Source organism: Solanum verrucosum, unplaced genomic scaffold (assembly GCF_900185275.1).
Source record: "Solanum verrucosum unplaced genomic scaffold, falcon-dt-bn FXZP01001090.1, whole genome shotgun sequence".
In the NCBI taxonomy this organism is placed as follows: Eukaryota; Viridiplantae; Streptophyta; class Magnoliopsida; order Solanales; family Solanaceae; genus Solanum; species Solanum verrucosum.
The window spans coordinates 1-14,575 of record NW_026019654.1 but is presented as its reverse complement, the minus strand read 5'-3'; the positions used below and the strand labels follow the sequence as shown (position 1 = coordinate 14,575).

The window sequence follows — 14,575 nt, the reverse complement described above, 5'->3', positions numbered from 1 at the left end:
GAGGCTACAGGATGTCTTTAGGAACGTGTTGCTTTTGTATCACTGTCGTGCATTGTGTGTCTTATCGGTTTCTGAAAATCTTACTTGTACCACTCTTTTATAGGGATGGATCGCACGCGTGGTAGGGCCCCAGCTAGGGGTAGAGGTCGACCTCGAGGTCGTGCCAGAGTTACAGCACCAGCCCAGGACCGAGAGCAAACTCCGAGCCGGTGATAGAGCCACCAGCAGCTCCAGCACAGTAGCAGCCGATGGGCCCGGGACCAGCCCAGCCACCGCCCGAGCCTGTGGCAGCTCCAGATATACAGGCGATGCTCGTACAGATACTAGCTGTCATTGGGGGTATGCAGCAGGCCCCAGCTCCAGCCGTTCCAGTACCGCAGGGCCAGCCTACACCAGCGGTACCAGTTGTTCAGCAGCTAGCGGCACCGGTTGTTCAGCCTGATGATTTGGAGGGCGTCATGCCACTACGGGAGCAGAAGATGCTCAGGGTGTTCCTTAGACTATCACCGCCGAGGTTTTCTGGGGCAGTGGGGGAGGATGCCCACGAGTTTCTAGTTACTTGCCGCGAGCGGCTACAAACTTTGGGTTTAGTGGAGTCGAGAGGAGCAGACTTCACCGCTTACCAGTTAGACGGTCCCGCCAGGCAGTGGTGGCGTACATACTTAGAGACCAGGCCAGCTGGGTCTCCACCGGTCACATGGACTGAGTTTTCAGAGGCCTTCTTGGCCCGATTTATTCCCAGGAGCATCAAAGATCAGCTCAGAGATCAGTTTGCTCGGTTAGAGCTGGGCTCCATGACAGTATCAGAGTATGAGGCCCGATTCCATGAGCTCTCCAGGCATGCCGCCATGATATTACCTACTGAGGAGGAGAGGGTTCGTTGTTTTGTTCGGGGTTTGAGACTACAGTTGCGGATTGAGACTCAGTCTTTAGTCTCAGCGGGCCGCTCATTTCTGGATGTAGTGGACCATGCCCGCACTATCGAGCAGCTCCGTCGCGAGGCCCAAGGGGGCAGCGGCAAGAGAGCTAGACAGGAGGATAGCCATGATAGGCGCCGTTTCAGACCCCGAGAGTCTTATGATAGATCTCAGCAGAGGTTTCAGTCGGGTCAGTCTAGTAGCCCCTTCCAGGCTTCTCTCCAGGCATCGGAGGGTGATCAGCACCGCCATATTGGTTTTAGTGCCGGTCCTAGTCGGGGCCGAGATAGTTCACAGATGGGTTCTTCTGGCCGGGGTAGCCGACCTCCAGCTCTCAGTCGACAGTCCCAGGGGTGTTATGAGTGTGGGGAGTTAGATCATTGGGCCCGCGAGTGTCCCCATCGCAGGTTAGCCTTACCCGCTCCACAGGCAGTAGGCATGCGCCAGCACCTCCAGCTAGAGGCAGAGGCCAGGGACAGGACCGTAGGGGTGTCACCAGGGTATACGGGGGGTCCCCGAGAGGCAGGTTAGGGGGCAGAGCCGATGCACAGGGTAGGGGAGTCCAGGCCCACTTTTATGCAGCTCCAGCTAGGCAGATGCTGAGACCTCGGACGATGTGATCACAGGTACAGTGTTATTATGCCATCAGCCCGCATCCGCCTTATTTGATCCAGGCTCTACTTATTCCTATATATCTGTTTATTGTGCTCTCGATTGAGTATGATCCCAGAGCTATTGGTTGAGCCGTTGCGTGTTTCAACCCAGTAGGTGATTCTTTAGTAGTGGATCAGGTATTTAGATCCTGTGTGGTGACTATTCAGAGGCGAGACACTAGGGTTGATCTTATTTTGCTTGATATGGTGGATTTTGATTGATTTTGGGTATGGATTGGTTATCTCCCCACCATGCGGTCTTGGATTGCTACGCTAAGACCGTTACTTTAGCATGCCTGGTATTCCACCAGCGGTGTGGCAGGGCTCTTGTAGTCGCACCCAGTTGGGGTGATATCTTTTGTTCGGGCCCAGAGGTTGATGGCTAGCGGGTGTTTGGCTTATTTAGCTTATGTTAGAGATGTTAGTAGGGAGGGTCCTACCGTTGATTCAGTACCTATTGTTCGAGAGTTTAAGATGTGTTTCCTGCCGATCTGCCTGGTCTCCCTCCTGATCGTGACATTGACTTTTCTATTGAAGTAGAGCCGGGCACTAAGCCCATTTCTATACCACCGTACCATATGGCCCCCGTAGAGCTCAAGGAGCTCAGTGTTCAGATTCAGGATCTCTTAGATAAGGGATTCATCGGCCTAGTGTATCGCCTTGGGGTGCCCCATCCTCTTCGTAAAGAAGAAGGACGGTACTATGCGATTGTGCATCGACTACATGCAGTTGAACAAGGTGACGGTGAAGAACCGTTACCCCATGCCTAGGATTGATGATTATTTGACCAACTTCAGGGTGCTCGTGGTATTTTCTAAGATTGATTTAGATCCGGTACCACCAGTTGAGGATTAGGGAGCGGACATCCCTAAAACTGCATTTAGGACTCGTTAGGCCACTATGAGTTCCTATGATGTCTTTTGGGTTGACTAACGCCCCTGCCGCGTTCATGGACTTGATGACACGTGTGTTCAGGCCATACCTTGATTTATTTGTCATTGTCTTCATAGATGACATTCTAGTATACTCGCGGAGCCGGGAGGAGCATGAGCAGCATTTGAGGATAGTGCTTCAGACTTTGAGAGGCCAGCGGCTTTATGCCAAGTTCTCAAAGTGCGAGTTTTGGCTTGAGTCCGTAGCCTTCTTGGGGCACGTGGTGTCTAAGGAGGCATTATGGTTGATCCGCAAAGATTGAGGCTATTCGTGATTGGCACAGGCCCACCTCTGTGACTGAGATTCGTAGCTTCGTCGGATTGACAGGCTACTATAGGCGTTTTGTTGAGGGATTTTCTACTATAGCAGCGCCTTTGACTCAGTTGACTCGCCAGGATGTTCCGTTTGTGTGGTCGGAGGAGTGTGAGAGGAGCTTTCTGAGGCTTAAGGAGTTGCTTACCACCGCTCCTATATTGACTCTTCCAGTTGAGGGCGAGGGGTTTACTGTTTATTGTGACGCATCCGGCATTGGTTTGGGTTGTGTACTGATGCAGCAGGGCCGCGTTATTGCTTATGCGTCGAGGCAGCTTAAGTCGCACGAGCGCAACTACCCCCACTTATGACTTAGAGTTAGCGGCGGTGGTTTTTGCGCTTAAGATTTGGAGGCATTACCTGTATGGAGTTCGATGCGAGATCTATACCGATCACAGGAGCCTTCAGTACATTATGAGCCAGAGAGATCTTAATTCGAGACAGCGTCGTTGGATTGAGCTCTTGAAGGACTAGACCTCTCTATTCTCTACCATCCGGGCAAGGCAAATGTAGTAGCGGACGCCTTGAGTCGGAAAGCAGTGAGTATGGTTAGTCTAGCTTTCTTTCTACTACGGAGCGACCATTTGCTTTGGACATCAGTCCTTAGCTAACCGATGATACGCTTGATATCTCTGATTCCCGGTGGTACTAGCTTATGTGGATGCTCAGTCATCTCTGCTGGATCGGATTCGCAGCGTCAGTTTGAGGATGAGGACTTAGTGGCACTTCGAGATCGAGTTTTGGGGGTAACACTGGCCTGGCTACCTTAGATTTAGATGGGGTCTTAAGATTTGGTGATCGACTTTGTATTCCAAGAGTTGGGGGTTTGATTCAGATGATTCTTACCGAGGCCCATGACTCCAAATATCTATTCATCCGGGCACAGCTAAGATGTATCGGGACTTGAGACAGCACTACTGGTGGAGCGGCATGAGGAGAGATAATGCGGATTATGTATCGCGTTGCTTGAGTTGTCAGCAGGTTAAGGCCGAGCATTTGAGGCCTGGTGGTGAGTTCAGAGATTACCCATTCCTGAGTGGAAATAGGAGAGGATCACCATGGACTTCGTTGTAGGATTACCTCGCACTTTCCCGCGGTCTTGATAGTATTTGGGTCATTGTGGATCGATTGACCAAGTCAGCACACTTCATTCCTGTCCATACTTCCTACAGTGCTGAGAGGTTAGCCCGTATCTACATTCGAGAGGTGGTTCGTCTTCATGGTGTGCCTGTTTCCATCATCTCAGATCGGGGCCCACAATTCACATCTAGCTTCTGGAGGACCTTCCAGGATGAGTTGGGTACCCGTGTTGACCTTAGCACAGCTTTCCACCCACAGACTGATGGTCAGTCGAGCGCACGATTCAGGTTCTTGAGGAAATGTTGCGGGCTTGTGTTATGGATTTTGGGGGTCAGTGGGACCAGTATTTGCCTTTGGCAGAGTTTGCGTATAACAACAGCTACCACTCGAGTATTCAGATGACCCCATTCGAGGCCTTATATGGCAGGCGTTGTCGCTCTCCAGTTGGTTGGTTTGAGTCTACAGAGCCCAGGTCGCGCGGTACAGACTTGATGCAAGAGGCTTTAGATCATGTGAGGGTGATTCAAGATAGGCTCAGGATAGCCCAGAGTAAACATCAGAGTTATGCAGACCGTAGGCGTCGACCGTTGAAATTTGCTGTTGGTGATAGAGTATTCCTCCGTGTGTCGCCCATGAAGGGTGTAATGAGATTTGGGAGGCGGGGCAAGCTTAGCCCCATGTATATAGGTCCTTTTGAGATATTGAGGACAGTTGGGGAGGTCGCATATGAGTTAGCTTTGCCCTCGGCCTTTTCAGCTATTCACCCAGTTTTTCATATTTCGATATTGCGCCGGTATGTTCCAGATGAGTCCCATGTGATTCAGTATGATGCAGTTGACTTGGATGACAGTTTGAGATACATTAAGGAGCCAGTTGCTATTTTGGCCAGAGATGTCAGACGGTTGCGTTCCAGAGCCATTCCTGTGGTTAAGGTCCATTAGAGACATCGTCCAGTTGAGGAGGCTACCTGGGAGATCGAGCATGAGATGCGGGCACAGTTCCCCGGCTTATTTGAGCATTCAGGTACTTCTTGACTCTTACTTTCGCGGACGAAAGTTCTTTTAGTAGTGGATATTGTAATGACCCTTCAGGTCATTTTTAAATTAAAGAATTCTTTCCCTCGTATAGAGCATTCTTGTAGCGACCCCAAGTCATTTATGACTTGTTGGCACTGACTGTTCGGTCGCCTGGTCGTTCGTTTGGGTTTAAGGCCCGTTTCCTTGTTTTGGAGATTTTATAACTTGAAAAGTTGACTTTGGTCAACCTTCTTGGAAGTCGTGCTCAGATGAAAATTCTGACAGCTAGGTTAGCTTCGGAAGATCGATTTTGGTCTAGAAGGACCCTTTGTTCACTTCCCGAGGCTTTAGATGGCAGTTGTGGAATCTGGCTCAAACGATACTGGGTGTGGGACCCACTTTTCATCGAAACGATCTCCAAATGGAAATTCCGCCTTCACCGTTGAGTCTGAAATATCGTTTCCAATCAGATTCCATATATGGTTTGTATTTTTCCAACTCCGAACGAGTCCGAAACATCGAAATTTAAGTTTGAAGGGTTGTAGAATTTTGACGCGGCGGTGACGTGGCAGAGCCACGCGACGCCACGTGGCGGCGGAGGAATTTCCAGATTTTAGGACGATTTTCGTCCATTTTTTTTCCCTCAACTTCAACATAAGGTTTCTCCTTCATTTTGAGTCCAAATTAGGTGCTTCAAAAGGCTAACTTCAAGAGAATTTCGTGGGGAATCTAGTGGTGATCTCAGAAACGCGAGGGGAGGCTTCGTTTGAGGTAAGGAATCGATTTTAGCCACTGCCAGGGTGATTTCCGGATTGAATTGTTGTTGAATTTTGAAATGTGAGATCTTGATCATCTTAGGTCCGTTTTGAGTCATTCTTGAGGCTAACTTGTAGAGTTTTTCGCAAGGATCGTCGTGTTATAATCTGTTTGGGTTGAAAGGGTCTCGTTTTTCCAGAAATTGGTGATCAAGGGGCTGCCCATTTTAATTGTTGTGGCTGATTTGCTATGTTTTAGGCATCTGTTTGTGCTAAATTTTGGGGTATTAGTTTAGTAAGGTATTTGGGACATTTTCATGGATTCGTTTTCGAGATTCTAATTGTGGGCCCCACAATCCCGTTTTAGACCCGATTTTGGGTCCGTCTCCGAAAAATATAATTTTAGTGTCAATATATTCGTAATGACGAGGTGATTAACCTTTTGTTAGTGGGGAAGCATTTGGAGACCGTTCGGAGGGGAAAAGATCCGGTACCGTGAGTTGGAGCACGCGTGGTCGGCTTTCAGGTAGGCTATGACTTTCTCTTGTGAGATTGAGCATGTTTAGGTATTTGTTTATTGATTTGCTTGAGTATGGAGGGGTTCGGGTGTTGAGCATGCTAAATTTCTATAATTCCTGCCTTAGACCTTATTTCGGGAAAATGTTGGATTATGACAGCGTGTCTCTTGATATTATTGAATATCCATATCTTGTAGTGTATATGATAATATTGATTTGAAGTATGTTTGGCCTTAGTCTAGGCTTAGACTAGTGTTGCCATAGACTTGCGAGATTTCGGATGTCGTTGGGCAGTAGAACTTTTTCCGACGTCGTTTCGGACGGTCAGCTCCTTGTAGACTGATATAGCAGACTTGAGTCTGATAGTCGGTAACTCAGCTTATGACCTTGTATCCATAATGCCCTGCTTTTCTGTTAGCTACAGTACCCGGTTAGAGTCCGTAGTCCAGCTTACTTATGTCCAGGCTTAGCTACAGTACCCGGTTAGAGTCCGTGGTCCAGCTTACCACCTGTGATCTGGTTTTGGCTACAGTACCTGGTTAGAGTCTGTGGTCCAGCCCACCCGTGCCCGACCTTTGGCTACAGCACCCGGTTCGAGTCCGTGGTCCAGCCCATATAGGTTGACTCATTAGCTATAGTACCCGATTCGAGTCCGTGGTCCAGTTTGCACGTGGTGTATTCCCAATTCCTCACTAAAGCTTCAGTTTAGTCTTGATTACTCTCATCTGTAGGTTGAGGTTTTGGAGGTTGGAGAGATTCCGATTAAAGTCCGGGACGTAATGAGATCCTGGAATATGATTGGGAATGGTTCAGTTAAAAGTCCAGAAATTGGTAATATTGTGATAGACCTTCTAGCTCCATTATTTTACTTCAACTGCCGGTGCATCTGCCGGGCTTATGGGGGTCCGTGCAGGTGGTTTCTTTTATTGTGCACGAGCGTACCCGTCGGGTTTATGGGAGCCCGGCGGAGTTAGTTAGATTGCTTGTCTTTGTTGCCTGTACGCTCGTGTACATACCCCCTCATTTACTACTCTTTGCACTTGATGTGACCCTTTATGTGCATTTCAGTTAACTTTTGCTTATCTTGCTCAGTCGGCCTATGATGCCTACTGGGTACCTGTTGTTTTGGTACTCATGCTACGCTCTGCATCTATTTTGTGATGCAGGTCCGAGCACTAGTAGCTAGCGTTGATCGAGCTTAGAGTAGACTTATCCAGAGACGGGGGTGAGCACACAACGTTTTGTACTATTTCAGTCTCCATCTGTATATATAGACTTGTCTTTTTCCTTTCGAGACAGTCCAGTCTCTGTTGTCCAGTTTTGGGACTTGTACTCATTTTGTAGTAGCTCTGTACTGGTGACTTCCAGGTTCTGGGAGGGATCTTTATATTGTTATTTTCCTACTCTTGTTTAATTTCTACCCTCAGACCCATTACTTGTTGTTCCGGGTTACGGGTTGGCTTACCTGCTGGTGGGTTATAGTAGGTGCCATCATGACTTGATAAATTGGGTCGTGACATCTACTACAAATAAACAAAATTAAAATTAATTTCTCAATCACTCTTCAAAACTAATAAAAAAAGTGAGCGGTTGTAGTCAATAAAAACCCAACAAAGATTCAGAGTCAAATCGCACATAGAATGGTATATCGTGGAGAATTCCTATCAAGAGATTTGGATTTTAAGATCGTTCATTTGCAATAGTAAGAACAAGTGGGTGTATACTTCCACCAACTTTATGCAAATCTTTGGTTATCAATTATCACAATTAAACTAAAATGTCGAAGATTTCAGGAGTTAACAAGCAATCAAGGGGTGCAGGGATAGGAAATCGATGTCACATAAGGGTAATTGTGTTGTTCTATAGTGATGAACATTCATGAATAGACTTAGTCATCTTCATTGACGCTAATCATCTTTCAATCGCAAAGCATCTATGCATAAAATCTCCTTTCTGTCTTATCTAAATGTCAATCAAAACAACCCAATACCTTACTCTATTCTATCTTTCAAAAATAGGGCGAATAGATCCGACCCTTAATCTTTATTTTCAAGCAAGTTACAGACATCACACCTAAATTGCTAGTATTAAACTAATTACCTACTCCAATCAATCTCTTTCGAGCATCAACCAGTGATCAGAAGTAGAAATTAAATTTGCAACCTTTACCCATAAATTAAATCCATAATAATTAGACCAAATTCATGTATGAACAACAACAAAACAGAGCATAGCACAATATCCACTACATTAAATCAACACTCAATCCCATAATTGCACCCCTATATCTTGGGGTTTAAGCCACCCATCACAAAAAGTAAAAAGATTATACCTTCCATGAAAGCAATCATAGGTAACATCAAATTAAGCAATTAGAAGTAAACCCACTTTGGATTCAACTTCATTTTGTCAATTTCAAGTACAAAGTTGTAAAACCCCAAAAGCTAGAAAAGTGTTCTTCAAAAGTAAAATATTTAATCTCTCTAAAATCTTCACACACTATGATATTTTCTACTATATGTCATATGATATATAATTTCTCTCTCCTTTGGGCTATTTATAATTTCCTAAAATTAGACCCAAAATTCCACTTTGCGGCTCAATCAGCGACATTAGTCGGGCTCGCTGAACATGTTTGGTGCATCACCTCTTGCTCCACAACTCACCTTTTAATGATATAGACTTCAGGTGTTTTGAACCTCAATTGGTGAACTCGATTGAGTCAGCCTTTCTTGTTCATCAAATCGCCAAGTATCATCTTGGTTCACCTTTTTAGCATTCAATATTTTCTTTCCATACTGTCATTTTGGGTGATGCTCATCAAGGCCGTCTTTCTCGTTCGACGCATCACCTTCTCCACTGGAGTCCATCGATCTGATTTGATAGACACAAGTGTTATGCACTGTCATTTTGGGTGAGGTTGTGCTCAAACGACAATCCGCCCTTCTTGTAAAGTTATCCACAATGTATGATCGACACTTCTTTTTGCATTTTTGTCCATTCTTTCAACCATCAATCCTTGTCTTGTCCAATTTCCTTCATAGCTGCAAATCATCAACATTTAATCAAAATAGAATAATATTAGGCATTGAGGACACCAATTATTGAGCTAAATGAACCTTAAATGAGTGCAAATCTATCACTCATCATAGTCTCACCTTTTTGAGCCTTTAGGTACCTTCATTTCTTTAACTTTCGAGGAAGAAAGTGCTTTTAGTAGTGGATATGGTAATGACCTTCTTAGTCATTTCCTTGTTTTTTTTGTGTGTTTTGACTATTTTGTCCCTTCATCTAGCTTGTATGTTGTGTATTTAGTGTGTTTGGATGTGTGGCACACTTCCTGAGGTGGTTCGGGAGAATTTTCGGGGAGTTTCCCCATTTTTGAAGTGTTTATGTTGAAAGAGTTAACTTTGGTCAACACTTAGAGAATTTGTTGTCGTATAAAATTTATGTCAGTTCTATCAGCTTCGGAATGTCCATTTTGGTTTAGTAGCATTGTTTATTTGGGCTCCGAGCCTTTAGTGTGAGTTTAAGCAGTTAGGCAAGATGTTGAAAATTTTAGATGAGGGCTGACTTCAATCAATATTTTGGTAAATGGGCTCGGATGAGATTTCTGTTAGCGTTGTTAGCTTTGAAATGTTGAGTTTGGTCTAGAATGACCTTTGATTTGGATCCTAAGGTGATCGGGATGATTTGTGGTGTTTGCGAAATACTTGTTTTCGTTATTTTTGTGAGAGTTGATTTGGGCCAACATTTTATCAAAACGACCTCAGTTGATTGTTTCGACAATTTTGTTGAGTTTAGAATGTTGATTTTGATGTGGTAACATAGTTTATTTGCGTGCATGGCATTCCAAAAATGAGATGAGGGTTTGATGTTAAAATGTTGATTTGGGCCAACATATTTGCATGCATAGTTCGATAAGTCGATTGAGATGAAGATCGAATGTGAATTACTAAGATGATTAAGTCGATTGAGATGTAGATCGAATGTGAATTACTAAGATGATTAAGTCGATTGAGATGTAGATCGAATGTGAATTACTAAGATGATTTTTGGAATAGAAATTCCATACCATTGAAAATAACTTAGCTTAGTCTATTCGGTTTTTCATAGTAGAAAGATAGCAAAAATAAAGTCTTTGATGTGGATTTGTGTAAGAAAAAATAATAAGAATCTATTGTTAGCATTGGTGAAATTTTATTAGAGGAAGACATGAAATTGGACCATTTAGATAAGCATTAAAAATCTTGGCTAGATTATATATAGCTTTATGAACGGCATTGTAATGTAATTATCGCTTCTTTGTTTGCTAAATAAGATTTACCTTCATTATTTTAAGGAACATGAATGCATTATTTGATAATGTGCATGTAATTTATAAGAAGTCTTTGAATTAAAGCACTATTTGATAACTCAAGTGCTTCAAGAGAGGATGCCAAAAAACTAATTCCCTAATGATGGGAAATTTTCATTCTTCATTTCCCCGATTTGTATGGCAAAATGTATAAGACAAAAAAAATAGAGGAAATTAACTATGCGGACCAGCTCTTGCTATTATTTTCTACCTAATCTGCTGGTTGAAGTTTACCTCATTTGCCTCTTTTGTAGTGAATGCTGCTTGTCTGGAGAGGATTTGTGATGATTAATATAAAGAAGGTTTTCAGTCACCTGAGGAAATAACCACAAAAACATCATCAAGGGACCACTTTCTTTGCTTTGACTTGCCTGCTGGGTTAATCACAGCACGTTCTGCAGCTGCAATGCGGTATCCAATCACTATCTCCCGTCTTTGACGACCCCTTCTCATGATATCGTAGAAGCACACTTCTTCCTGGTCATACAGATAAAACTCGGCTGGCTTGATGCATAATTCATTTCCCTGTATTTCATTCATATAAATGCATGCTCTCACATTAAACTCATCTACAGTCGTCCAAGCATATCACTCTATGCACTCAGTCTATAAGTAAATAAGGAAAAAACAATACCTCTTCCGCAAACAATTCTTCTAGCACACGATTAATCTGTTTGTCTTCTGCTACCATTGCAAGTGCCATGCTCACCAGTTCATTTGACAGCACATAATCACTTATTCTAGACACTGACACAAGATTTCTTGTCCTAGAGTCCAATATCTCACTTATTATTATTGATCTGTCTGATGCCTGCTGCATTTCACGAATCCAGGAGCTCTGAGAAAACACTGAATGCCGTAGAGGAACCGACCTAGAATCTTTATTAGGAAGACGCTTCGACTGCATTAAATAACAATTCAGCAATTTCAATCACTATTGGAGGATTAATGACATCCATTTTACCATTGTGACTTGGGAAATCAGAAAGGGCAGGCCAGAGGGAGAGGAAGTGAGATCATTAGTACTGGAAGGGAGGAAAAGGCAAAATGAAGTGAAAAGAAATTGAGGGCAAAAATGAAAAAGCTGCAGACTTCTTCAAACAAGAAATGCTTCTCAGAAACAAGTACTCCAGTGAAAAACTAAGTTTATATGCCTCAATCGAAAGTTGGCAACAATGACCTGGATATCTCGGATGAGAAGGAGGGTGGCAAGAGACCGTGAATCAGAATGAACAATGGAGTCTTCAACGGATTCATCTGCAAGAATCAAAATCTATTCTCTTAGAGTTAGTAAACAGTGCATCAACAAAAATATGAATTGACATGCCAAAATACTATCCTCTGGTATACAGTTTTAACTTTTAAATCATAATGATTCTCGTCTTTGCTTATTCTACACCAAGGAAAATCAAGAGCAACTAGCCCACTGCATTCAGATCCTTAGTAGCAAGACAAAGATAAACATTTTTCCTGAATTCAGAAGTGTGAAAAAATTACCAAAAGGATTCACCAGCTACCTAGCGCTATGCTACAACAAATCCAGAAATCATTAGTTTTGCCCGAGGGAACATTAAAGTAAATAAGCATCTTCCGTGCAAACAAACATGACCATGTTTTTCTCCCAACCTTATTGAGAAATGACTTCATTTATTTTCAGTTTTCTTTTAGGAGAATATTAAAGATCTCAAAGTATGAGAACAACTTGAACTTACCGAATCAAATGTCTCCAGAGGAAGACCCTCTAAATGACGTCTAATCACTGCATTTCCCACATGATGGACAAGTTTTATGTTCTCTAGTCCTGATATATCAAGACCCCCATCAGTCAACTTTTTTTCTCTATCATTCTCGGGCACCTCATTAAACATCCACAATTCAGACCCTGGAGCCAATAATGCCTCCAGTACCTAACAAAACGTGAAGAAGCCTCTGAAACACATGAATAGTATATATTCTCACTGTTTTTGTTGGTTTCTGAAATGATGGTACAGCAAAAAAAGGTTGAAAGAAAGATTGAAAATGTTTCTCAATAATTTTGTTAAGCATAGAAGACTTTTATATAGTCAACTGGAAAACAGAATCTGCAGAACAAAATTCAAAAACCTAAATTATATCAACTAGACTAATCTAACAGAATTCAAATTTTAAACAAAGACTCCTCCTGCAACTAAACTACTAATTATTCTAGTAATTTAGCAGTAACAGAAGCAAATATTCAACATTTTAGGATTTTACACTGTATTTGATTCTTAAAAAAGCTTCGAACACAAAATCAATGCAAGGATTTTTAAAAGATCACAATTATAACTGGAACAAACAAGACAAAAAAAGAAAAGAAGAGACAAGTAATTATAAGCATGAAGACAAATATATGAAACAAATATATTGTTTAGTGTCGCCTCTTCAGGAGAGACTCATTGGCAAGGAAAAGTATGCCTTAGAACCTTGATGACGACATGGAAGCACATATTAAGCAAGGCCTGTGCTCTACACATTTTGAGCCTCGTTTTAGGGCTTAAGCACGCTTAAATAACACTGGTTCTCGGGGCGTGGTCTCTGGCAGGACCGAGGAGCAGGGGTGGTAAGTGGGTTATGGAAGCTGCAAGGCTAAGAGTGGGATCTAGGAACATAAGGTCATTAACGGGGAAGTTCATAGAGCTACTGAAGATTATCAACAAGAGGACAACACTGAAGCACATATTAAGCAAGGTGAAGCGCTCAACATGTTTTGAGACTCGCTTCAGGGCTTAAGCACACTTAAATAACAGTGGTTCTCGGGCGTGGTCTCAGGCAGGTGCAGGGGGTAGGGAACAGGGAGCAGGGGTGGTAAGTGGGTTATAGGAGCTTCAAGGCTAAGAATGGGATCTAGGAACATAGGGTCGTTAACAGGGAAGTCCATAGAGCTAGTGAAATTTCAAGAGGAGGACGACACCGAAGCTGTGAAGCACATCTTAAGCAAGGCGAAGCGCTCAACACGTTTTGAGCTTCGCTTTAGGGCTTAAGCATGCTTAAATAACACTAGTTCGTGGTCTCAGGAACTGGGGTGGTTTCTGTGTTAGTCACATATTCAGACACAGACACACACACACAGAGATTGAAAGGAGAAATAGGTGATAAAGATGTACAGTACCATAATCATATCATCAATATCACGTCTCCAGCCACAGAATAAGATTCGTTCTGGATATTTTGGAGGATCAGTTATCCTAGGGAATAGGCCTTTATTTACCTGCAATAAGCAAGCCACTATATAAGCAAATACAGAAACTGAGCCAATGTCCACCATGCATTTGTTGAAATATCACCAGACAAGGATCAGAAATATTGACCTATGGAAGGGAGCAACCAGTAGATTCACAAAATTCAGATATACAAATTACAGTAATGGTGATACACGACTCAGACTCAATTTCTGTCTTTGTTTAATTATTTAAAAGAACTATCAACTATATTGCCTGCCATTGATGGAGAATAGAACTAATGTTTTACTGTCGTCTCTTTCTCACACAAGATAAATGCCTTAAGTTCAAAAGAGGAATTAGAATACTGGAAAGCACCTAATTTGATGCTAAATGCTACAATAACCAAACACTAGTAAAAATACCTAAACCAAAAAAAAAAACAATACTAGCAAAAATAAACAATACAGGGAAGAGAATTCACCTCTGGTAAGAGACCTGGCACATAGGTATCACATCATCCTCAGCTATGACAAGACTTCATCACCCTCTTTTAGAACATATCTATCATCAGGATTTATGATAATCTTGCCGCCATAAGCAGCAACCTTAACACCGCAAGGAATAGCCTCCGGAAATGATACCAGTACATCTTCAAAGGGTACACCATCCAGTGAGGCCACCGTTTGATATAAAATTCTGCATTTTCAAACCCCAAAATGTCTTCCCAAAATCTGTTCATATTGGACGAGACAGGGTATTAACAAGAAAATACATATTACTCTTACGCAGAAAACTAACAGCTACCAAAAACAGGATCAAGCAAAAATGAGGAAAGCTATACTATTTTGCATT

The 14,575-nt window shown here is 42.9% G+C and overlaps 1 protein-coding gene across 1 annotated transcript; it reads right to left on the bottom strand.

The window, feature by feature from the left end:
• Window positions 1-10,539: 10,539 nt before the first annotated feature.
• Window positions 10,540-14,454, bottom strand: LOC125831171 (probable ion channel SYM8; the record flags this gene model as incomplete). Its single annotated transcript, XM_049510392.1, is given in 9 exon segments — window positions 10,540-11,066; window positions 11,176-11,442; window positions 11,722-11,814; window positions 12,254-12,448; window positions 13,672-13,770; window positions 14,205-14,234; window positions 14,237-14,259; window positions 14,262-14,396; window positions 14,399-14,454. Coding segments are annotated over 9 exon segments (1,117 nt in total), but the record flags the coding sequence as incomplete, so codon positions are not given.
• Window positions 14,455-14,575: the final 121 nt, after the last annotated feature.